The 25,718-nt window shown below is 36.7% G+C and overlaps 1 protein-coding gene across 14 annotated transcripts in view; it reads left to right on the top strand.

Moving 5' to 3' along the window:
* The window catches only part of ANLN (anillin, actin binding protein), a 54,532-nt gene that overhangs the window by 8,407 nt on the left and 20,407 nt on the right, over positions 1–25,718 (top strand). For 4 of the 14 annotated variants that reach the window (XM_069588044.1, XM_069588040.1, XM_069588039.1 and 1 more), the window contains 17 exons: positions 532–861; positions 4,677–5,062; positions 6,169–6,397; positions 8,148–8,338; positions 8,609–8,716; positions 13,306–13,426; positions 17,151–17,261; positions 17,968–18,194; positions 19,077–19,222; positions 19,495–19,642; positions 20,529–20,664; positions 21,310–21,492; positions 22,463–22,589; positions 23,399–23,447; positions 23,540–23,596; positions 24,410–24,448; positions 24,855–24,876. In XM_069588044.1, the coding sequence (XP_069444145.1) occupies positions 532–861; positions 4,677–5,062; positions 6,169–6,397; positions 8,148–8,338; positions 8,609–8,716; positions 13,306–13,426; positions 17,151–17,261; positions 17,968–18,194; positions 19,077–19,222; positions 19,495–19,642; positions 20,529–20,664; positions 21,310–21,492; positions 22,463–22,589; positions 23,399–23,447; positions 23,540–23,596; positions 24,410–24,448; positions 24,855–24,876 (2,610 nt within the window). Of the gene's footprint in view, positions 1–531; positions 862–4,676; positions 5,063–6,168; positions 6,398–8,147; positions 8,339–8,608; positions 8,717–13,305; positions 13,427–17,150; positions 17,262–17,967; positions 18,207–19,076; positions 19,223–19,494; positions 19,643–20,528; positions 20,665–21,309; positions 21,493–22,462; positions 22,590–23,398; positions 23,448–23,539; positions 23,597–24,409; positions 24,449–24,854; positions 24,877–25,718 lie in introns of all 14 variants that reach the window. The other 10 variants (XM_069588043.1, XM_069588038.1, XM_069588037.1 and 7 more) reach the window with 3 other exon arrangements.

The raw sequence follows: 25,718 nt of genomic DNA, 5'->3' as shown, positions 1-25,718 counted from the left end.
TTCTCTGCCTCCTAAACCTCAAGCCAGGTGTCCTTCTACTCTTGTTTACTGTTCATGAAAAATTGTTTTTAAAAGCAGAAAGCTTGTTTTTACCCTTAGCTCAGGTGTGTCATGTTAAGCAGGTAACTCGATTTCTCTGGACTTGATTTTTCTTATTTAAAAATGTGGTAACTGGACTGTACGATCTTTAAAATCCCTTAGAACATTTGCTTTGCTTATTCTGTGTGCGTACTTTTTATTCCCTAGTGTCTGAAGACCACAAAGAACATTATACATCTTGAGGATGTTATTTGAAGATTTTTTCATTCAGGTTTTTTTAAACTGCTGAATTATATGCTTGCTTAAACAGAAATCTCTCATGTCAGATTTCCAAGTTAATGAAAAATGTAGAATTTTACGTATTTCTTCTTGTGAGTTAAATCATTTAAAGGAACAGAGAGACTAGTGTTTTATTCATTTGTACCTACCATTAAAGATTTTCATGACATGCAGAATCACAGAACTTTTAATTTTTTGTCCTTTTTAACCTAGAGAAATCTTGCACAAAACAATCACCATCCAAAAAACGCTGTTCTGACAACACTGAAGTAGAAGTTTCTGATGTGGAAAATGAAAAGCCGGTTGAGTCAACGTCTGCAAAACCTTGTTCTCCGAGGCCTGTGTCCCCTCAGGCTCAGCCACAGATGTCTCAGGCACCCGCTGGTGTCAGTGACTCCTTGGCTGCCCCAGCCTCAGCACCACTGCTGGGTGTGAGGAGCGGGCCAAGCTCAAGACTGGGAGCAGCTGCAGCCTCCTCAGTCAGGACACGAATGCAAAAGCTGGCTGAGCAGCGGCGTTGTTGGGATAGTGATGATGTGACAGGTATGCACGCTTGTGGACTATGTGGTCCTTAAATCTGTTTCAGTGCACTTCAACTTGGTAGGTTAAAATTTTATTTATCAGTTAACACATGAAAGGTAAATGCTTTTGATCTATGTCCTGAGTATCCATTGCTTTCTAATGGTTTGTATATCAATTTATATTTATCGGGTGTGTTCTTATTGAAGTAAATGAGATGAGGTTCTTAGACTGGTTCACAAAACCTTGATCTTATAAAGGAACTATCTTAAATTTGCAATGAAAACACCAAAGGATAAACTGTACTCTTGACATTATCAGCCTTGCTGACCTTTAGTTCTATATTCAAGAAATCCTGTTACATGGATTGACTGAATAAACTTGAGTGACTAAGGTATGCAATGCTGTTCAAAGGGGAAAAAGAAAATTTCAAAAAATATTTATCGAGTACCTGCAAAGCATGTAATCATGCTAAGGTGCTGGAGACTATAGATAAAGTGACCTGATCTTGCATTTCATGGGCCCGTAATCTGATGGAGAGCTTATCTCTTACCTTATTGCGAAAAAAGCCTTGGAATGGCTTACAAAAATGAGTGTGCATTCTCAGTAGTGTGTAACTCTTTGTGACCCCATCGACTGTAGCCCACCAGGCTTCTCTGTCCATGGGCTCTTGCAGGCAAGAATACTGAAGTGGGTTGCCGTTCCATCCTCCAGGGGATCTTCCCAACTCAGGGAGGAGGAAACGCAAACCTGACTTTTGCATTTCATGGGCCCGTAATCTGATGGAGAGCTTATCTCTTACCTTGTTACGAAAAAAGCCTTGGGATGACTTACAAAAACACCTATGTTAAAAATTGGAAAAATGAGAAAAATCAATATGAAGAGAAGGAAAAACAAAGTGAAGGGTAAAGTTAGTTTACTAGATACAGGCCTTAAGGTCCTCCTCACTTCCTAGAGATGGTTCTGAACTCACTAGCAGCTGATCAGAGAGGTGAAACACTATTAGTTACATGATAAAGTTTATAAAACAGAAGAAACAGAGTCATGGTTGGCATTAAGACCTGAGAGAACTTTCCTCTCTGGGTCCTAAAGATATTTTTTGTAGGAGCTAGCAAATGTGTAAGGTTTCTCAGGGTAGGCAGACAGCTGGCTTCTGGCTCAGTTCAGTAGAAGCAGTGCCGAAGTGAACCAGCCCAGTGCAAGTGGACAGTCCATGGTGATTAAGCCTTATCCAAGGAAGCTTTGGCTTTCAAATATTGTAGGAGAGGAGACTGAGTTCAAAGAGGCTAAGACACCTGCCCACAGTCAGCGCTAAAATGCAAACACTAGGAGTTTGACTTTAGGGCCCAGCTTTTATGTCCTGACTAATGTTTATGGGTTACACACCCGTGTTCCACTGATACTCCACACTGTCAGTTATACCTATTGATTTTAGTAACAGGTGGGGCTAACCATGCTGCTTTTAGTATGTCTGAGGAAGCTAGCCAGTTAATGTGCCTGAATAGAAAGATGTCCCATTCTATTTTGTAGGAAATATCTATGGGCAGCAGAGTGCAGATTTTCCTTTCAGAAAAAAGAAAAAGAGTTGTGATCTAATACTTGATCAGAAGAACAATCAAGGCCCTAAGCATTCTTAGGAGAAACTGTTGCAACAGTGATCTTGAATATTTTGAAAGCAAATATTAACAAATGCCTACCTCAGTCTTGAAAATAAATCTCCTTAAGGCATCATAGCTCATCTAATTTTAAGGATTGAAACTTGTTAATAAAGTGTTTGTGATGAATGATTTAGTGAGTGCTATTCAAGACTGTGGCTATATGCCAATTAAAGGCTTGAGGAATAATAAAGTATAATTTATCTGAAGCCTTTGTTTCTGATAGAGAATAGAAGAGTGAGGGGTCTATTAAGTCCATTTCTAAAGCATGGCAGTAAAATTGTCATCTTTTTAGAAGACCGTGTGTAGTCTAAGGAAAATGATAAAGGTATGCAAAAAAGTATTGTAGGGAAGGTGGTGGTCAGGGAAGCTTTTCTGGAGGCGACAAAGGCAATTAACCTGGACTTTGAAGGGCAGCTGGCTTCAGATAGTAGAGATATTCTAGGCAGAATCAACAGAACATATATATTAATAAAAAGCACAGAGGTATCATGAACACAGTATGTGTATAAAGAGTCAGCATTCTGGTATACCATTCATGTGGTATAAAAGCAAGACATAAATTCAAAGAAAGCAGCAGGGTCCGTAGCATTTGGAATTTAATCAGAAGGTGATGGGCAGGTCCTGAGAGTTTAGGTAGGCAAATGCTTTAGAAATATCACTCTGGCATCTGAATTGAGGAGAGATTGAAGAGGGCAGAGATTTGAAGCAGGAAGACCAGTTAAAAGATTAATATTGTGATTTAGGCATAATGATGAAGGCCCATGAAAGTAAAGAGGCTGGATTTGAGAGATTTAGGAGAAAGAATCTGTGGGACCTAATGACCAGGTGGTGGATGGTAAGGGAAAAGGGAGGAAGAGGCATGAAAAGGAGGAATGTGTTTGAAGCAGTTTCAACATCAGATATATTATTTGAGGTGCATGGGGGATAGCCAGATGCCGGTAGTTGGTAGTTAGGAGACCATGAAGGATAGGCTGCAAAGACAGAACTAGTAGAGGATGATGTCACATATGGAAATACAAGGCCTGCCAAGTGTGTAGGCATTGGGTGGAAATACACATACACAGTGCAGCTGTGTATGCAGAAGTCAGACTGAAGTGAGTTAAGTGGTGAGTGAATTTAGTGCAGGGAAAGAGGGACAGTAGCTAAAAGCGGGTGTATGTGGATGAGAGGATGATTGGTTTTAGCTTTAAGATGAGAGAGAATTGAGCATATTAATGTGTAGAAAAGGAAGAAGTGGTTATTTGGAGCAAGATCCCTGAGAAAGTTTAAGAGGAGTAGAATTGAGAATTCAGGCAGATGTATAAGCCTTGGACAGTAGGAGGGATATCTGTTCTGTTGACGGAATTTGTGGAATAGGAAGTGCCGTGAGCTTTGCCGTATATGCTCTTTATGCATACAGACCTTTGTGGTTAAGTATTGTGTATTTGAGATTTATTTCCAAATGAAGTAACTATGCAGAAAAACATATTAGTCTAACCCTGTGCTATTGGTATTGGATATGGATATTGTGCTATTGGTATTGGATATGGTATGATATCCAATGTGGTATTGGATATGGTATTCAATACCATAAACAAGAGTCATATGTCGCTTTTTAAATTTAAATTAATTAAAATGAAATAAAGTTTCTTATTGCTCATACCACAGTTCAAGTGCTCACTAGCCACAGTGGCTAGTTGTTACTGTATTAGATGGCATGAATATAGAACATATCCATCACTGCAGAAAGTTCTATTGTGTAGCACTAGCCTAGTACACTTGCCTGGAGAATCCCAGGGACGGGGGAGCCTGGTGGGCTTCCGTCTATGGGGTTGCACAGAGTCGGACACGACTGAAGTGACTTAGCAGCAGCGGCAGCAGCAGTACATTCTAAAAACAAGTATGTTGAATATGTAATCTTAATTTGTGCAGTGTTATAACATCATTAATTAATCCTAAAAATATAACCTAAATGTATGGTATTTTATGGATTTCATAATCTATCAAATAATTGAAAAAGTAAGTAACAAAGTGTTTCTTTTTTAATTTGGGTTAAGTATCTGATTTGAAAATATATTGTCAAATTTAAGCAGTTTGGTAGTTTCATGTGTATTAGAAAAGCTTTTTTTTTTTTTTTTTTGAGTGATCCCTTTATTACATACACATATAGCTCATGGACTTTAACTTTCAAAACATTTTCAGATGATATACCTGAAAGCTCACCAATCTCAGCAATGCCGTCAGAGGAAAAGGCTGCCTCCCCTCCCAAACCATCCCTCTCAGATGCCTCAGCAACTCCAGTTGGGAGAAGGGGCCGACTGGCCAACCTTGCTGCAACTATTTGCTCCTGGGAAGATGATGTAAAAACCTCATCTGCAAAGCAAAACAGTGTGCAAGAACAGCCTGGTACCACTTGTTTATCCAAATTTTCCTCTGCAAGTGGAGCATCTGCTAGGATCAATAGCAGCAGTGTTAAGCAGGAAGCTACATGCTGTTCCCAAAGGGATGGCGATGCCTCTTTGAATAAAGCCTCATCTTCTAGTGCTGTGGGTGCACCTTTGATTAACATTGCGATTTCGAGCCCTGGGGTAAGTAAATATAATTTTGGTATTTGGAAACCTTTTTGTTATGAGTAATAATTTATATTATATATATATGTCTGTAGGTATCATATATATATAGGATGTTTATGTATTTTTACAGTATTTCATAGAAAGTAAAAATCATAAATTTGATATTCTGACCCGTTAAGTTATCAATTAGCAACTAAATTATACAAATTCAATGTACTTCCAAAATATGTGCTTTTGAATGATGGAGCCTCTTCTTACTCATCATGAGAGCCTGAAAATTACCTTCTCTATTAAAATGCTGTATGTATGTGTATAAATACAAGAAAGACATCAAATATCTCTGAAAGCTAATAGCTGTAGTTACCTCCAGAAGGCAGTTGTCAAGGGTGGGTATGATCCTTTCACTGATATCCTTTTGAAGTATTTGAAAGATTACCCTGCCCATGCGTTATCTCAATGGTTTTTAAAAAATAATATGAGAAAAACAAAAATGAAAAAAAATATTGTGTTTCTGAGCGTTATCTTTAAGTGTAGAGCTCAGTTTTGGAATGACACCTGCATTCAATCCCAGCCCTACCATGTAATTAGAAGTGTGGCTTTGGAGAAGTTACTTAATCTTGCAAAACTATTTTTCCATTTGTAAAATGGGAAAGAAAAGGCTATGGGAGGATTAAATGAGATAATGTTCATAAAGCACTTAGTATGGTACTTCGCACATAGTAAGTAGTACTTATAATTCACCTTTAAGTACATGATACATGACTTAATTAAAATACAAATATATATGTATTTGGCCTAATACAGTTAATATTCATAAGGGTACTAGTATGATGATATGATATAAAAGAAATTGTTTTTTAAAATAGTGAGTAACCCTCTCCCTTGTACTAAATTACCCATCAGAATATTATGTAGACTAAACTACATAATTTGAATAATCACATTTTCTAAGTTAATTTTTTTCAAACCTTTCAAATTAATTTGATCTATTAGAGAGGAAGAAATTTTTTTACATGAGTGTACAAAAAGGCTATCAAGCATATAGGATTTGAATTGTTTTGTTGTAGAAATATCTTTAACTATTGTAAGTGTTATTTACCCAAAGTGTTATCATCTTTCAGAAAGCTACTTCTTCTCCAGTGAAATCTTCTACAACATCCATCACCAGTGCTAAAAATTGTAAGGTCCAAAATCCTGAACTACTTCAAAAAACCTCTGTTAGTCCTCTGAAAACAGAAGTATCAAAACCAGTTGAGAAGTCAGCTGTATCCCGTACAGTTCGGCCCAAGGAAGAATTAAACAGAGAAATTTGTCTGCAGTCTCAGTCTAAGGACAAATCTGCAACACCAGGTTACATATTTTGAAAAAATCTAAAGTACTGCTGACTATTTTCAGGGTGTCTGTTCTTAGCATTTTAAACATCCAGTTGTGAATGTTATAGTGTTGGCTTGCCAGGGCAATTGTCTGAATGCATCAAGTGAGATTTCTTCAAAGTCAACTTTAATTGAGTGAATGAATATTCATTATTGTAGATTAGCCCAGTTACTGGTCAGAGAGTTTAACTTTGTTTAAGCATGTTTTTTTTTTCCTAGAATGACCATGCTAGATACTTTCTTCTATACCTGAAAATCACATTTTAAGGGTATAATGCAGAAACATTCTGATAACCAAGTGTGCAGAGCAGTGTGTCTCAAACTGCACTATGACACATCCCTAGTAGCAAAGGGAAGAGAATATGTATACAGATGACTCCACTCTCATTAAATTTATATGTGTGTATACTGTCTGTGAATATGTACATAGGAAAATTCAGTTTTCCTATAGTAAATTGATGCTCCAGGAAGTTCATATTTATCTTGTGTATACTTCCGGTATACCCCCACCTGATTGAGAAACACAGGAGTAAAAATTATCTCTCAAATATATGGTAATGCAGTTTACTTTGAGCTATATTCTTTTTCATTAGAACTGCTCTTTGTATTAATTCTCCATTTTAACTTCTAAAAAAATACAATATCTCCAGAAACAATAGTTCATCATAAAAGAGAAGTATACGGAGATGAGAGTGGGGAATCCATTAGTTACAGGATAAGTAGAACCCAGCAGTCAGTTTCCAGATGAGCCGAAATGAGAAACAATAGCAAAATCCCCATGTGAAATTGGACTATGACTCCCAGTATTCTAAAGACTTATGGCATAGATAAGAATGACATAAATAAGTATTCTTGGGAAGTCTCTGGTGATGCATTCATTGGTTAGGACTTGTTGCTTTCACTACTATCATGGGTCAAATTCTGCCCTTTACTTGTTTTTGCAAATAAAGTTTTATTGGAACATAGCCACACCCATTTACTGTCTATGGCTGCTTTCATGCTTAGTGCAGGACTGAGTAGTGGTGGAATGTGCAATGGCCATATGGCCTGCAGAGCCCAAAATATTTACTCTCTGGCTGCTTATGGGAAAATGTTTACCACCTCCTTTTATGTAGTACAACCCTAGTATTGTTATAGTGGAAGTGATATATAGTCTACTTGTATTTTAAATGTATTTCATACTGTTTAAAATAAGTACTAAGACTTGGTGAAATCAAGACATACTTTGATAAACTAAACTATCCTTAATTATCATTTTTTAAAAAGAAAAAGGATTTAATCACTGGATTTTCATGTTACACTTCCTTAAAAAAAATAAAATAAATTGGACTATAGAGATACTAGGAATGTAGTTATCATGGCCAGGATACTTGGTGTTTAGGGCATATCATTAATGCACATACAGTCAATTTCCAATTATTTAGGTTCTGATTAAGTAGTTTAAGGGTTTTCTAATCCCCTCTGTCCTCTCACTCTAACTTTTAAAAATTCTTTGTGTTTTTTAAAGTATTAAATCCTATAAAGCAAATTTTAGGATATAGAAATAAATAATATGGTTAAAGTATTTTTAAGTTTTTTGAACTATTTTCCTACTGTTTTCTTTCTGAATGAATATTCCTAGTGGAATAAAAGCATTTTGGAGCTGAACTGGATTTAGAACATTTCCTGTAGAAATTGTAATTGTTATTTGTTCTAAGTAGCCTCTAAAATCTGTGTATTTTCTGTAGGAGGATCAGGAATTAAGCCTTTCCTGGAACGTTTTGGAGAGCGTTGTCAAGAACATAGCAAAGAAAGTCCAGCTCGTAATACACCCCATAGGACTCCCATTATCACTCCAAATACAAAGGCCATACAAGAAAGATTATTCAGGCAAAACGCATCTTCATCTACTACTCACCTAGCACAGCAACTCAAGCAGGTATATCTTACTGTGTTTAACATTATTCATTACATAGCCTCAGCATAGGTCCTAGACGTCAAATTCTGACGCCAGTCTTTTTGACTGAGATGAATAGCATCTTGAGTCTCTGTATCACTTATTTCAAATTAAAAGTGTTGTTGTCTTATATTCCATGTATATTATGAATTTTTTAATCTTAAAAATGAAAAGAAGCAAAGTTAGTAGTATTTGGATATTGTTAAACATACTTTTGACTCTTGTGTAAAATAGAGATTTTGATGGTTTTAGGAACGTCAAAAAGAACTAGCATGTCTTCGTAGCCGATTTGACAAGGGCAATTTATGGAGTGCAGAAAAAGGCGAAAACTCAAAAAGCAAACAACTAGAAACCAAACAGGTAACATAAACAAGAACTGGGGTTTAACTTGTAGTTCTGTATTGCAAAACAGTTCTCTATACACTTTCTTGTTCTGATTAACTATGCCATTTTCCATTCATAAACTCTTTAAATGTTCATACCAACTTGGCTTTTCTCTTGTGATATTTTGCCATTTAATGGAACTTCTAACCGTGTTTATGATGACCTACTTAAAATCAAATTTAAAAAGTATTCTCATCTTCAACTGATTTCAGATTCCTTTTGACATTCTATTTAGATGTTGATTTTCAAATGTTTCTTGGAATCTACTTTTATCAGTAATGATTATATCTCTCTCCTCAAATATCATACATTTATACTATCCGTAATCCTTTTAGTCACCAAATGCCTCCCAGATTTCTTTTTACTCATGTTATTCTACATGCTAAGTTGCTTCACTTGTATCCAACTCTTCGTGACCCTGTGGACCGCAGCCCACCAGGCTCCTCTGTCCATGGGATTCTCCAGGCAAGAATATTGGAGTGGGTTGCCATGCCCTCCTCCAGGGGATTTTCCTGACCCAGGGATTGAACCCATGTCTCTTATGTCTCCTGCATTGGCAGGCAGGTTCTTTACCATCAGTGCCACCTGGGAAGCCTCTTACCCATACTGCTTCTTATAGTATAATTTCATGGATAAGCCTTCAACAAAATTCCTACTGTGTTAAACTCTCTTCTATTTCATCTAGATGCCTATTGTGTACAAAAATACTATGTTAGGAGATAAATATGCATATATATTAGTTACAATAAATATGGTTGACATACAGCACTGTATAAGTTTAAGGTATACAGCATAATGACTTACATTATGAAATGATGACCCCAATAAATTTAGTGAATCTCCGTCATCTCATAGATAGAAAATTAAAGAAGGAGAATAAAACATATTTTCCTTGTGATATGAACTCTTAGGATTTACTCTTTCATATTTAATTTAACAGCAGTGTTAATTATGTTAGTCATGTTGTGCATTATATCTCTAGTACTCATTTGTCTTATAACTGGAAGTTTGTACCTTTTGACTACCTTCATCTAATTCCACATCTCCCTCCCACCTCCTCTGGTAACCGCAAAGCTGATCTTTTTTCCTATGAATTTGTTTGTTTTTTGAAGTATAATTGACCTACAGTACTATGCTAGTTCCCACACAATATAGTGATTTGTTATTTTTATAGATTACAAAATGGTCATTATGATAAGTCTAGTTAATCTTTGTCACCATACAAAGTTATTACTTTATTATTGACTGTATTCCCCGTGCTGTACATTTCATCCCTGTGACCCATTTATTTTGTAATTGGAAGTTGTACATCTTAATTTCTCTGTGTTAGGTTACATTTTTAAGCTAAAAATAATAGAAGTACATTTAACATGGGTACCAGTAGAAATAGAGTAATACATTTTACCATATTCTTTGAGAAGGATCTATTTGATTTTATTTTTTACCAGTTCCCTTGCTTAACAAATCATGCTTCCCAAGGTTCTGATCTCTCTCTTTTTTTTTTTTTTTTGTCTCACTTGTCCTGGAACATCTCTTTCCCATCCTCACATCTAGCTTTAGCCAATCACAGAAATGCTGATAATGCTTGGCTGTGCAGCCCTCACCTCTCCTGAACTCTATAGTCGAGCTTTGGTTGACTGAGGAGCTTTCTTTGCTGGAGTATCTTCCCCAGGTAGTCTCTGTCTTCACTTAGGGCTTTACTGTATACTTCCTCATCTAAAACAATCTGGTAGCTCTTCCTTGGCTCCTTTCTTTTGTTAGTGTCTCTCTTCCCACTGTTCTCTAGCACATATTATGCATAAATACACACACATCCAGTGATATGTTTTCTAAATATGTTGCCAAGCTGTCTTGTCCTCTGTGTTTTCCCCTGCCATTGCCTTACTCATTACTATACCCTTGCATGAGCACCTTGCTTTTAGTCTGGCTACTCTCTAGTCCACTGCTAACCCACTGCTGCCAGAAAAATATTTCCAAGACGCAGATAAGCATGTATTCCTGTGCTTAAAATCCTGGAGAAGTTCCCATAGCCATCACCAGAAAAATGTCTAAAGTGCTTGATTTGATATCTAGAATCACTCAGAAATCTGACTTCTCTTCACTGCTCCTCTGCACGTGTGCTTCAGTCCTGTCATGCAGGCTATTTGTAGTTTCTTGAAGGTACCCATGTTTTCAGATCTGTTTGTCTTTGCTTTGCTAGTCTCTCTGGGTGAAGTATCTCTGTGATGAGCTGCATCATTAATAGGTCAAACTTTAATTACCTTTGGAAATTTTTACTTGGTCCTTTTCCCAGTTCCTTCCCTCGTTTGGGTCCATGTCATCCTGTTTTTACCTTACTAGAATATTTATTTTCCTATAAGTGTTTTAACTTTGCTTTCCAGCACTGTATGAGAGCCTCATTCTTTTCTATCTATGTTCTTAGGGCTTGGCTCATAGTAGGAACTCAGTAAATTTGTCTTTGGAAGAAGTTCAGTTCAGTGGAGTCACTCAGTCATGCCCGACTCTGCGACCCCATGGATTGCATACACAAGGCTTCCCTGTCCATCAGCAACTCCTGGAGCTTACTCAAACTCATGTCCATTGAGTCGGTGATGCCATCCAACCATCTCATCCTCTGTTGTCCCCTTCTCCTCCTGCCTTCAATCTTTCCCAGCATCAGGGTCTTTTCAAATGAGTCAGTTCTTCACATCAGGTGGCCAAAGTTTCAGCTTCAGCATCAGTCCTTCCAATGAATATTCAGAACTGATTTCCTTTAGGAGGAAGAAATGAATGGGCTAATCCTTCCCACTAGCATTTGTTGTTTGGTCGTCCATTGAGTCGGTGATGTGATCCAATCATCTCATCCTCTGTTGCCCCCTTCTCCTGTGCTCAGTCTTTCCCAGCATCAGGGTCTTTTCCAATGAATCGGCTCTTTGCATCAGGTGGCCGTAGTATTGGAGCTTCAGCATCAGTCCTAAAGAATATTCAGAGTTGATTTCCTTAGGATTGACTGGTTTAATCTCCTTGCTATCCAAGGGACTCTCGAGAGTCTTATTACAGCACCATAGTTCGAAAGCATCGGTTCTTTGGCGCTCAACCTTCTTTATCGTCCAGCTCTCACATCTGTACATGGCTACCGGAGAAACCATAGCTTTGACTATACGGACCTTTGTTGGCAAAGATATGTCTCTGCTTTTTAATATGCTGTCTAGGTTTGTCATAGTTTTTCTTCAAGGAGTAAGCTGGAAAAACCATTGCTTTGACTAGACGGACCTTTGTTGGCAAAGTAATGTCCCTGCTTTTTAATATGCTGTCTAGGTTTGTCATAGTTTTTCTTCCAAGGAGCAAACGTCTTTTAATTTCATGGCTGCTGTCACCATCCACAGTGATTTTAGAGCCCACGGAAATAAAATCTGCTGCTATTTCCCTTTTTTCTGCATTTAAATTTCCCATGAAGTGATGGGGCCAGATGCCATGATCATAACAAAAGCAACTCATTTAATCTCCTATTCCCCTCCCTTTCTTTGCCTCCTTTTCATCCAGACTCTTCCAGAGGAGTGTCTCTACTTGTATCTTGCAGCTTTTCTCTTCCTTCTCTCTTGATGTCTCCGCTCATGCTCTTGCCACTACCTTTATCAGATTCACCAGTGATCTTCAGAATCACTTTTCTAGTGTTTAACTTGACCTGTTAGCAGCGGTTGACTTTGTGAATCACTCCCTTTTGTCTGAAGCACCTTCTTCACTTGGTTGCCAGTATGTTACAGTCTCATGCTTTTCCTTCTCTTTCTCTAGGTGTGTTAAATGATTCCTGATAAACCTGTGGAATCCTTCCCTAGAGAGTTGTACATATGCATGTAAAGAAAATTCTGAACACAGTATTGGGAGAGTTCAAGGGTCTTCCCACTTCAGAATTCATCTGTGGTACCCATAGAAAAAGCAGCCTAAGTGATGGGAGGAGAAAGCAGTTGAGAGTGATGTAACTAAAGTCAAGGGAAGAAGGAGCCTTTCAGAAGGAAGGAGTGGTCAGTATTGTCACGTGTTTGTTGTAAATGTGGACTGAACCGAGATCACAGTAAGGAGCTTATTGTGACTTGGCAGAACCTTTTGGTGAAGTGGTGAGGGCAGGAGGCAGGTAGTGGGTGAAGAGTAGAGTCCATTAGTGTAGGCAGTCCCAGAAGTTTGGCTCTAAAGGGCAGGGAGCAAAGATACGGTGGCTGAAAAGGGATGTGGAAGTGGCGTATAGTTTTAGCTTGTATTTTTGTGTTCTTCTTGAGGAGACTTAATTATTTTTTCCCCTTATTTGCCTTATTTCCTCTCATTTGAATTGGTTTATCTAAAGCTGAACTCTGATGTGAATTTTCATTCTCTCTTGCCTAGTGGTCTCTAAAAAAGATTTTATGTACTGTGAATTATCAGGAATATGAACTAGTGTTCTAAACATGGCTGGACCTTTTCAATATTTATTTTCTGTTTTGTTCTGAGGAGGTTTATTTCTAACAATGATTCTTCTTTGTTTCATTTAATAACATGTAAAAAGACAAGATTTATAGTTTTGAGAAATAAAATTTAACATTTGCTTTTTGCAGGAAATTCACTGTCAGAGCACTCCCCTCAAAAAAGTTGGTCCAAGTACCCCATCACTTACAGTAACAGAAAAGGTGACAGAAAATCAGACACCAGCAAACCCTTCTAGTAGAGAAACTTCAGGTAAGCATTTTCTATTTCTTTTTCACTTAAAATGTCGATTTCAGTCTACCATAATTTTGGAAACAGCAGAAATGCTGTTCTAGTGTAAAAAGACAAATTAATTATTTTGTTTTCTAGCCATGCTATATGCTTCTTCCTTAGTTTTCTCTCCAGAGTGAGAACTCATACTCTTAATGAGAGTATAAATTTACTATAAATATTTTTTTGGAGAAAAACTCAGTAATATCTGTTGAATTGTAAAGTTTGTGTACTCCTTAATTCAACTTCTTCGCAAGTGTTTCTGTAAGTTGAATTATAGAATTAGTGTGCAGTGGACGTATGTACGAATTTATTAATCATTGCATCATTTGTAATAGTGGTAAGATTTAAATAACTTAAATGCCCATCAGTAGAAGACTGTAAATAAATTGTGCTAAATCCATGAAATTGAGTATTATGTAGCTGTTTAAAGAAAATAAGGTAGCTTTGTATGTAGTGACATTTACTATATCATAGACAGTTAATTTTTTTGTAATTGTGAAAAACATGTTACTAAAATTCACCATCTTAACAGTTTCTAAGTATGCAGTTCAGTAGTATATTCACATTGTTGAGGAACTTCCATCAGGCAAAACTGAAACTATCCATTAAACAACAACTCTCCTTTCCACCTCTTCAGCCCTTGATCACCAGCATTCCACTTTCTGTATCTGTCAATTTGACTACCTTAGACAGCTCATGTAAGTGCAGTCACATGGTATCTGTATTTTTGTGACTGGCATATTTAATTTAACATAATGTCCCAGGGTTCATCCATGTTGACACGGCATATGTCAAGTGTGTGACATGATTACTTTCCTTTTTAAGGCTGAATAATATTTTCTTGTGTATATATACCATATTTTGTTTATCTATTATACATTGATGGGCATGTGGATTGTTTCCACTTCTTAGGTATTGTGGGTAGTGGTGTTATGAACATGGGTGTGCAAATATCTCTTTGAGACCCTGCTTTTAATTCTTTTGGCTATATACCCAGAAGTGGAATTGCTTGATCATATAGTAGTTCTATTTGTAATATTTTTGAGGAACTATTATTCTGGTTTCCATATTGTTTACATTATTACATACTGGTCACACAGTGTTGTCAACAGTGCATGACGGTTCCAATTTCTCCTCACTCTCGTCAACACTTGATATTTTTTTTGTGTTCTTGATAGTAGCCATCCTAATAGGTATGAGTTGTTAGCTCATTGTGATTTTGATTTACCTTTGTCCTATGATTGGTGATGTTAGCATCTTTTCATATGCTTGTTGCCCATTCGTATATCATATTTGGAGAAATGTCTGTTCATATCCTTTGCCTATTTTTTTAATCAGGTTGATTTTTTTGTTATTGAGTTGTAGGAGTCCTTTTTATATTCTTAATACTAACTTCTTAGATATATGATTTGAAGATATTTTCTTGCATCCAGTAGGTTGGTTTTTCACTCTGTTGACTGTGTTCTTTGATGTACAAACATTTTTTTAATTGATGCATAGTTGTGAAAGTGCTGAACTCAATATGCCAGCAAGTTTGGAAACCTCAGCAGTGGCCACAGGACTGGAAAAGGTCAGTTTTCATTCCAATCCCAAAGAAAGGCAATGCTGAAGAATACTCAAACTAGCACACAATTGCACTCATCTTACATGCTAGTAAAGTGTAAGGCTCAAAATTCTCCAAGCCAGGCTTTAGCAATACATGAACCATGAACTTCAGATGTTCAAGCTGGTTTTAGAAAAGGCAGAGGAACCAGAGATCAAATTGCCAACATCTGCTGGATCATCAAAAAAGCGAGAGAGTTCCAGAAAAACATCTATTTCTACTTTATTGGCTATGCCAAAGCCTTTGACTGTGTGGATCACAATAAACTGTGGAAAATTCTGAAAGAGATGGGAATACCAGACCACCTGACCTGCCTCTTGAGAAACCTATATGCAGGTCAGGAAGCAACAGTTAGAACTGGACATGGAACAACAGACTGGTTCCAAATAGGAAAAGGAGTACGTCAAGGATGTATATTGTCACCCTGCTTATTTAACTTCTATGCAGAGTACATCATGAGAAACGCTGGACTGGAAGAAACAAAAGCTGGAATCAAGATTGCCAGGAGAAATATCAATAACCTCAGATATGCAGATGATACCACCCTTATGGCAGAAAGTGAAGAGGAACTAAAAAGCCTCTTGTTGAAAGTGAAAGAGGAGAGTGAAAAAGTTGGCTTAAAACTCAACATTCAGAAAACTAAGATCATGGCATCTGGTTCCATCACTTCATGGGATATAGATGGAAAAACAGTGGAAACAGTGTCAGAGTTTATTTTTTGGGGCTCCAAAATCACTGCAGATGGTGACTGCAGCCATGAAATTAAAAGATGCTTACTCCTTGGAAGGAAAGTTATGACCAACCTAGACAGCATATTGAAAAGCAGAGACGTTACTTTGCCAACAAAGGTCTGTCTAGTCAAGGCTATGGTTTTTCCAGTGGTCATGTATGGATGTAAGAGTTGGACTGTGAAGAAGGCTGAGTGCCGAAGAATTGATGGTTTTGAACTGTGGTGTTGGAGAAGACTCTTGAGAGTCCCTTGGACTGCAAGGAGATCCAACCAGTCCACTCTAAAGGAGATCAGTCCTGGGTGTTCATTGGAAGGAATGATGCTGAAGCTGAAACTCCAGTACTTTGGCCACCTCATGGGAAGAGTTGACTCATTGGAAAAGACTCTGATGCTGGGAGGGATTGGGGGCAGGAGGAGAAGGGGACGACAGAGGATGAGATGGCTGGATGGCATCATGGACTCAATGGACATGAGTTTGAGTGAACTCTGGGAGTTGGTGAAGGACAGGGAGGCCTGGCGTGCTGCGATTCATGGGGTCGCAAAGAGTTGGACACGACTGAGCGACTGAACTGAACTAACTGAGTTACAATATTATGTTAGTTTCAGGTGTACAATGATTAAACGTATTTATAGATTATACTCCATTTTAGTTATTATAAAATATTGTTCCATATGTTGGACAATATATCCTTGTAACTTATTTATTTTATACATAGTTGTTTGTACCTCTTTATCCCTACCCCTACTGTGCCCTGCTTGCCACAAAAGTTTTTCAGTTTGGTGTAGTCCCATTTATCTATTTTTGCTTCTGTTGTCTGTGCTTTTTGTGTTATACACAGGAAATCACCAAATCCAGTGTCATAAAGCTTTCCCTCTGTTTTCTTCTGGGAGTTTTGTAGTTTTGAGTCTTATTAGGTCTTTAATCTGTTTTGAGTTGACTTTTGTGTATGGCATCAGATAAAAATCTAACTTAATTCCTTGCATGTAGCTATCCAATTTTCCTAACATTTGTCCTTTCTTCATTGAATTATCATGGCAGCTTTGACCATATATTTGAAAGTTTCTTTTTGGGCTCTCTATTCTTTTCCATTTGTCTATATGTCTATCGTTATGTTGGTACCATACTGTATTGATTATTATAGCTTTATAATATATTTTGAAATGAGGAAATGTCAGTCTTTTAACTTTGTTCTCTTTCAAAATTATTTTAGATATTCAGAGGTTCTTGAAGTTCCATATGAAAATTAGGACAGATTTTCTATTTCTCCAAAAAGCGCTGTTGGGAGTCTGATAGGAATTGCATTAAGAGTCTTTTACTGAACAGTTCTAAGTTTTTATATATATTCAAATTGTTTTTCTTAATTTTTTAGATTTTACTGAACGTGAAATGACGAAGTCTAGCCCTTTGAAAATAACACTGTTTTTAGAAGAGGACAAATCCTTAAAAGTGACATCAGAACCAAAGGTTGAACAGCAGATTGGTTAGTTTTCATTCTTTGTTTCTTATTAACTCTGGATATGCTAGGAGAATTAGTATTCTCATATTCAAATATGTAGTGTTTTATATTTCAAAATGTCTTGTGATTTTATGATACCCCTTTTTTTAAAAAAAAAGGAAATATTCTTGCTTTTGCATAATATGGTACTGTTAATAGTTATCTTTAGGTCCCATGCCCTGTGAAAATGTGATTAAGGCTGTCACTTACTTTCATAGGGAAAGGAAATGTGCTACCCTTCCACACTCTGCATGTACAGTTGGAAGAAATCAGTGCCCTTGAAGTTTATTTGTGAATCCTGCCCTTATTTGTGATGTTATTATTGTCCTGTTATTGACTACAGTGTGAAAAGACAGTTCTCAGCAAGAGAAAGAGAATTATTTGAAAAAGTATGTTTTGTAAATCTGAAGCTTTTGGCTATTATCTTGCAGTCTGAGTCCTTAATTATCTCAAACCTGTGGCACTGAATCAGCTTTTAATCGTTCCTACCTTCATTACTTAGAAAATGTTATTGGAACATTATAGCAGTATTCTGTTTCTTTTTGTTTTGTTTGTGTAGGAGATACATTTTCTTAGGGCCTTTTTTTCCCCCTACTTATTGAGTAAGCATATGAATATTAAGTGTTCTCTGTTATCTCTTTAATTCTTAAAGGTCTGAATCACAGTATTCACCTATTGAAATATTTTTCAGAAGTGGTACGTGAAATTGAGATGAGCGTGGATGATGATGATGATATCAATAGTTCAAAAGTAATTAATGACATCTTCAGTGATGTCCTAGAGGAAGGTGGACTAGATGTGGAAAAGATCCAAGAGGAGATGGATCAAGCAGATGCAGAAAGCAGCGAAGAACAGGAAGATGCACTGAATATTTCCTCGATGTCTTTGCTTGCTCCATTAGCACAGACAGTTGGTGTGGTAAGTCCAGAGGTAAGACAGGACTAAATGTAAATAGGCCCAGGACATTAAGAAACTAAGTAGAATTAGGATCTGTTTTTGTTTTAGTTGGTACCTGGGGATTTGGCACGCTATAGCCAGGGATATTTTGCAAACTTGATGTTAATTCTCTTAGAAGAGATCTTAAAACTCTTCATTGGTTTCCTGTTGGCATCAGATGAAATCCAAACTGTAACATGGCTTAAAAAGCCAGCTACCTGGGCTCACATCCTGGCATGTACTGGTGTTTACTGGTCAGGTTATTTTAACCTTTTTGTCGCAATTAAATGTTCAGTTCAGTTCAGTTGCTTAGTCGTGTCCGACTCTCTGCGACCCCATGAATTGCAGCCTGCCAGGCCTCCCTGTCCATCACCAACTCCTGGAGTTCACTCAGACTCGTCCCCTTCTCCTCCTGCCCCCAATCCCTCCCAGCATCAGAGCCTTTTCCAATGAGTCAACTCTTTGCATGAGGTGGCCAAATTAAATGTTAAATTAGGTTAAAAATAGTACCTCCATCATGGAGTTGAAGTGCATATTAAATTGTATTAGAATATCAGTATTTAGCACAAGATAGATAACTAACATTTATTAGGTATCACTCTGAACTGAATAACTGCAGCTTTTTTGGAAATTGATTCAATTAGAAATATTTTTTTAAAAAGAGTTACAAGTGTAGGCTTCAGCTGTCTTTGAATTTTTATTCATATGCTTTTTAGGAACGTAGTTTGTCTTGTTTTTATGATAAATCAGTCAACTCTTTGGATATTTATTTTCTAGTAATAGAGAAGGCATTCAGTTCCTCAGATTTCTCATTTAGAATCAATGTCATCCATAAAATCTAATATCTGATGTGCCTTCCTGCAGAATTTAGTTTCTTCACCTAGATGGGAAGTGAAAGACACCAGCATCAGTGATGAAAGTCCAAAGCCAGGAAAATTCCAAAGAACCCGTGTCCCTCGAGCTGAGTCTGGTGATAGCATTGGTTCTGAAGATCATGATCTTCCTTATAGGTGAGAATATCTTGGAAGACATTCAGTCACTAAGCATCATGGTTTAGGTTAAAATAAGAAGTTTTGTTATTTATAATTATAATGTTATTAATGTTAATCTTCATAAAACTTTGAAATAGCTTTGGTCACCTTCTTTCACCCAGTGGCATTTTCCATTCTAGTGAAGTGTTCTGCTGATACTTTGCAATATCAGACTCTGCTGATACGTTCAACAAAGCGTAGTGCTTAGTGTGTTGCTGGATTTTTAATAGAGTATAACTTATTTCCTGAAGCATTGATGCATATAGATCCCAAAGAGTCAAAGAAACGGACCGTCCTTCGATAAAGCAAGTGATTGTTCGGAAGGAAGATGTTACTTCAAAAGTGGAAGAAAAAAAGAATGGTTTTCCTTGTCAGGTTAACATCAAACAGAAGATGCAGGTATGTGCTTCACTGGAAAGGGGATTTGGAATGTTAACACCTTGAGACTGTGAGCTTCTTGAGGACAAGGACCCTGTCTTATTCATCTCTGTATCCAGGACTAGGATAGTGTCTGGCTTGCAGGGCCTCAGGAATTCAGTCTGAGAAAAGTTCTCTTTACTGGAAAAGTTGGAAGCTTGTTTGATATTACTGAAATATTTACTTTTAAGAATGTTTGTCATACACAAATGAACCTATCTTTGTGGAAGAAACTGACTCAAAGATAAAGAGAACAGACTTGTAGTTGCCAAGGGGGAGGGCCGAGGGGGAGGAATGGATTGGGAATTTGATTCGCAGATGCAAACTGTTACAGATAGAAGGGATAAACAGCCAAGTCCTACTGTATAGCATGCATGCTTGCTCAATAAGCTTCAGTTGTGTCCAGCTCTTTGTGACCCCCATGGACCACAGTCCACCAGACTGCTCTGTCCCTGGGATTCTCTAGGCAAGAATACTGGAGTGGGTTGCCATTTCCTCCTTCAGGGGAACTTCCTGACTCAGGGATCGAACCTGCATCTCTTATGTCTCCTGCATTGGCAGGCTGGTTCTTTACCACTGGCATCACCTGGGAAGCCCTGAGTAGTATAGCATAGAGAACTATATTCAATATGATATATTGTGTAGCACAGGGAACTATAGTCAATATCCTATGATAAGCCATAATGAAAAAGATGTTAAATGTTTTTGGTGCATAGTCTAGAAACTTGAACAGTGAAACTAACATTTTGATTTTCCTCTCTGGAGATTTTAGAAATTACCTAATTGGATAAATTATAAATAAAGCTTAAATAAAGTAAAAATCGTGATTCAATGTGAATTTTTTTTCTCCTCTCATTGGTTTCTCTAGGAACTCAATAATGAAATAAATTTGCAGCAGACAGTGATCTATCAGGCTAGCCAGGCTCTTAACTGTTGTGTTGATGAAGAACATGGAAAAGGGTCACTGGAAGAAGCTGAGGCAGAAAGACTTCTTCTAGTAGCAAGTATGTGTGATACACCCAAAACAATTCCAACACAGTTTCACACCAGGAAAAGCTCATTTTGTCTAGTATATTCAGAATTTTCTAATTCTAGAGAAAGGGCTTTTTTTGATAGTCTGTTTCAGCTGATCTGTTTTTAAATTTTTTTTTTTTTATGAGGTTTGTGAAAACTTTGCATGTAAAATAAGGCATAGTTTACATGAAAGGGTGAAAGAATCTGGAGTGCATCTGAAGAAATGTAGAGTGTGCTGATAATGAATATATGAGTATATTTATACACACACACTATCTCTGTATGTGTAGCTAAAAACAAGTATATGAATTTTGTTGTGTGTGTATGTATGATGAAGGATGACAGGGCACGTTAGGATGGAGAAGTTAACCGTACAAGAGAACTGACCAAAAGTTGGAGTATTGAGCATTTTGTGAACAGACGGGTGATCAAGGTCTTACCTACCTACCTATCACCTGTTTATATGAAGGAAGAGTTACGGATTTGGTCTTGTGTAATTTCTTACCAATGTCTTTGGTGTTGTGTACAGTTGCCACATGAGTGCATGTGGTTTCATTTCATTTCTTGCACTGGTTTCATTTAGAAACATTTGCAGTTTTAATATTTGAAATATTAACTTGCATATTTCTACACAGCTGAGAAGAGAACACTTTTGATTGATGAGTTGAATAAATTGAAGAATGAAGGGCCTCAGAGGAAGGATAAGGCTGGTCCCATATCCCAAAGTGAATTTGTCCCTTCCAGAGGATCAATTACTTTGTCAGAAATCCGCCTGCCTCTAAAAGCAGATTTTGTCTGCAGTACAGCTCAGAAACCAGGTATGGTGATCTTTATTTTGTCACTTCGAGATCATCTGTTAAATTATCAACGTCACCTAGGTTGGAATTGTGCAAATGGGAACAAGTAGAGCATCCAGAAAGAAGCAAGACTTGTATATTTTAGGCCTTGATTTTCTTTTATTTAAATATGTATCTAAAAATAACCAAGGACAAATTTCATATATGATCTTACTGATTACAGAATAACACAAATGGCTCTAACTGAAAGTAGGGCTTGTTAAACATAATACTGAACATAAATTACCAAGGTGAGTTATTCTGACACAACAGACCATTTCACATTCTTAATTTTTTTGTAGAACGTATTGGGCATCTAAAATAACTTATTTTACTTACTCTGTTCTATTTAAAATTCACTTCATTATGGAAATCTGTTTTTTGAATCCTGAATTACTGATTGTGGGAGTTAAGAGCATGATAGTATAGATACGTCTATTGAAATTTTATTTCGTTTAACCCTCTAGATTGAGTAAACTTTTCTAAGCTATGTATTCTACTTAAAATGATATTTAAACAAGGTGGATAAAGGAGGTTACGGCACCAGTATCTGAAAAATAGGACAAGGTTGTAACTTTCACAGAAATATAGTGTTTTAATTTCAGTTTTGAAATAACAAGCCAGAATATATATACCCTTTTGAGATATATACTATTAGCTGAAGAATTTTGGGTCAATAGGTAAAATTTAAAGTCAGCAGAAATTGAGGAATGTGCAGTGAAGTTTTTTCAGTTTACATAATGGGAAGGTATCTTGATGATGTTATTCCAGGTATATGTCTGTCCGCTTATGTCTTGTCTTTTAGTGTCTCAAAAGTTGACTTTAGGAAATTTTAAATAAATTTTATATAAACCAGTTGCAGTATTACATTAGTCATTTGATCTCCCAGAATACTGATTAGCTAAATCTGATTCTGCTTGTGCTTATTAGATAATGTAATTATTTCTTTCAGATGCAGCAAATTACTATTTCTTAATTATACTAAAAGCAGGAGCTGAAAATATGGTAGCCACACCATTAGCAAGTACTTCAAATTCTCTTAACGGTGATGCTCTAACATTCACTACTACATTTACTCTGTAAGTAAATTAGGCTTTTGGTGGTTGAAACATGTTTTTCTTTTAATAGAATTAAGATAGTCTAAGCATACACATAGAATTCATAATCTTTGAAATGTAATCTGTGTGTTTTTATATGGACAAATATCTCTACACGTAGAATTCATAATCTTTGAAATGTAATCTGTGTGTTATTTTTATATGGACAAATATCTCTACACGTAGAATTCATAATCTTTGAAATGTAATCTGTGTGTTATTTTTATATGGACAAATATCTCTACACGTAGAATTCATAATCTTTGAAATGTAATCTGTGTGTTATTTTTATATGGACAAATATCTCATTTTCAGTTTGTTGGTTTCACTCTTATGTTTCTGATCTTCCGTTGAGTAGCATGTTTCTTCTGTGTGTCTACAAGTATTTGATATTTTGAAGTGTTTTAACATATTTATTATACACACACACACACAATCTGGACCACAATTTTTTAATATATGCTTTAAATCTATGAATATACTTAACGTTCAGTCTCTGTGTAAGACATTGTATTTAGTGTTACGTATTTATTTTGAAAGTAGAGTCAAAGTCCAATTTAGAAAAAAAAGTTATTTTTATTATTTAAGATCTTGAGTTGTAAAAGCTGAGAAAATGTTTGACTTGTATTATAGGGAAAAAATTAACTGTTCTTACCAATTTTTATATTCTTCAATAATTTATAACTATTGTCTTTGGTTTTAAAATATAGTGAATTCCTTTACTCTCAGTCTTGTAACAGTATTTATGGCATCGTTTTTAATGGCATAATTTGATTTTTTTATTTTTCCAGGCAAGATGTGTCCAATGACTTTGAAATAAATATTGAAGTTTACAGCTTGGTAAGCAGTTACAGCTTTCTAAAATTACTAATGGTGTGTTTTTCTTAAAGTTATCAGATTTTAAGTTAAATTCTGCTTTAATTTGTATGTAGGTACAAAGGAAAGATCCCTCAGGCCCTGATAAGAAGAAAAAAGCATACAAGTCAAAGGTAAGAATGAAAGAAACCCAGTAAAAATATAATCAGAAGTACGAGACATAATGTCAGTTAAAAATTGTGTATATTTTTAAAGAATTATCAGGCTCTTGGGTCATTTTTTGCCTCAGATTTCTAGTTACTGCATTTATTAGACATGAATACTGAGAGTAAACTTACAGTGAGTGACCATAGCCCTAATTATAAACTACTGATACACTCAGGTTAGAAATTCTATTTTCTCTATATCTACTTGATGACTAACTTTATAATGTGCTATGCCTAGTCGCTCAGTTGTGTCTGACTCTTTGCAGCTTCATGGACTGCAGCCCGCCAGGCTCCTCTGTCCATAGAATTCTCCGGGCAAGAATGCTAGAGTAGGTTGCTATGTGCTCCTCCAGGGTATCTTCCCAACCCTGGGATCAAACCCAAGTCTCCCACATTGCAGGCAAATTCTTTGTTGACTGAGCCATCAGAGAATCTCTTGAAACTTTTCTTAAACTTTTCCTCTGAACTTTTGTCTTACAAACTCCTCTAAGCAATACTTAAGAATGATGTGATTGCTGTAGGCATATGGAATAGAAACAACTTAGTTTCTGTTCTTCCTAGCGTTTGCTCTTTTGTTCTTTTTCTAAATCATCATTTAAAAGAATTTTATTTAGCTTTAATGAAAAAGGAGTAACAGTATGGGGGCAAACCGTAATAAAGGACTCAGGCAAAATGTATTGATATTTAAGAATTATTTTCTGTGTGGGAGAATCTCAAATTTAGTTAAAGCTCTGAATCGTAATGTTTATTAGGAACTATACTAAGTTATCTTTTTTCCAGGCTGTTACTCCTAAACGACTTCTCATATCAGTAACCACTGTAAGTAGAATTTTCAAAAAACTGAAGTTCCTTGAAAAATCTTCACCTTCCACATAGACTGTCCTCAATTTGGGAGACTTGGGTTCTATTCCTGGATCAGTAAGATCCCCTGGAGAAGGGAAAGGCTACCACACCAGTATTCTTGCCTTGAGATTTCATAGATAGACGAGTCTGGTGAGCTATAGTCCATGGGGTCACAAAGAGTCGGACACAACTGAGTAACTAAAACTAACCATTTCTACACCCTTGGCTCTTTGGAAATCTTTAAAATATCCTAAAAGGAAAAAATAATGTTTTCTGAAATGTATTCCTTGCAGTGTTAAAGAGTTTTGTACTTACTATTTAAATCTTTGTATCATATAAAGAAAATAACATGTTCTTCTTCATGCCTTTTTTATTTTTTCAGAAAAGCACCCTTCATTCTTCAGGTGAGTGGATCTTGAACTATTTGAAACACTAGAATAAGGAAAAAGAACTAAGCAATTCAATACCTATTCGTGTAACCCTCTTGATTTATAAGTATCTACTTTAGTCTCCTTTGAATAATATTTTCTACTAACCTATAAGATTCGGAGAAGGCAATGGCACCCCACTCCAGTACTCTTGCCTGGAAAATCCCATGGACAAAGGAGCCTGATGGGCTGCAGTCCATGGGGTTGCTAAGAGTCAGACATGACTGGGTGACTTCGCTTTCACTTTTCACTTTCATGCATTGGAGAAGGAAATGGCAACCCACTCCAGTGTTCTTGTCTGGAGAATCCCAGGGATGGCAGAGCCTGGTGGGCTGCCGTCTATGGGGTTGCACAGAGTCGGACACAACTGAAGTGACTTAGCAGTAGCAACCTATAAGATTACTAGCCAGAATAGTCTGCTGTTAGAAACCACCATAGGCCACCAAACTGCACATTATTCAGACCCTAGCAGGCACTACACATAGGATACCTAGTCACTTTACACCTGCAGCAAGTAGCATTACTTTTCACCATAGCTGCTCTTGTTCTGTAGATTTATTTTATGCTGTTCACACTGTAGAGTTTAACTCTTTTAACTGTACTGATCATGACAATTGTATCATGTCAGAAAAACATCTTTCTAGTTCACTGAGAACTGGGGTGCCAGTAAGCCAGAAAAGACTTTTCCAGAGTAATGCTTTAGGCCAAAATTTTCCAAAGAGGCTTAGGGTTGAACTGGTTTCCTTCATCTTTGGACTTTTGATCTCTGCTTCTTGGCACAAGAGAATAGCTGAGAAGAACCACGCAGATAAAGTCCT

The sequence above is a fragment of the Ovis canadensis genome, chromosome 4 (genome assembly GCF_042477335.2).
Source record: "Ovis canadensis isolate MfBH-ARS-UI-01 breed Bighorn chromosome 4, ARS-UI_OviCan_v2, whole genome shotgun sequence".
Classification (NCBI taxonomy): Eukaryota; Metazoa; Chordata; class Mammalia; order Artiodactyla; family Bovidae; genus Ovis; species Ovis canadensis.
Note: the sequence above shows the minus strand (reverse complement) of the source record. Positions and strands in the feature narration are given on the sequence as shown.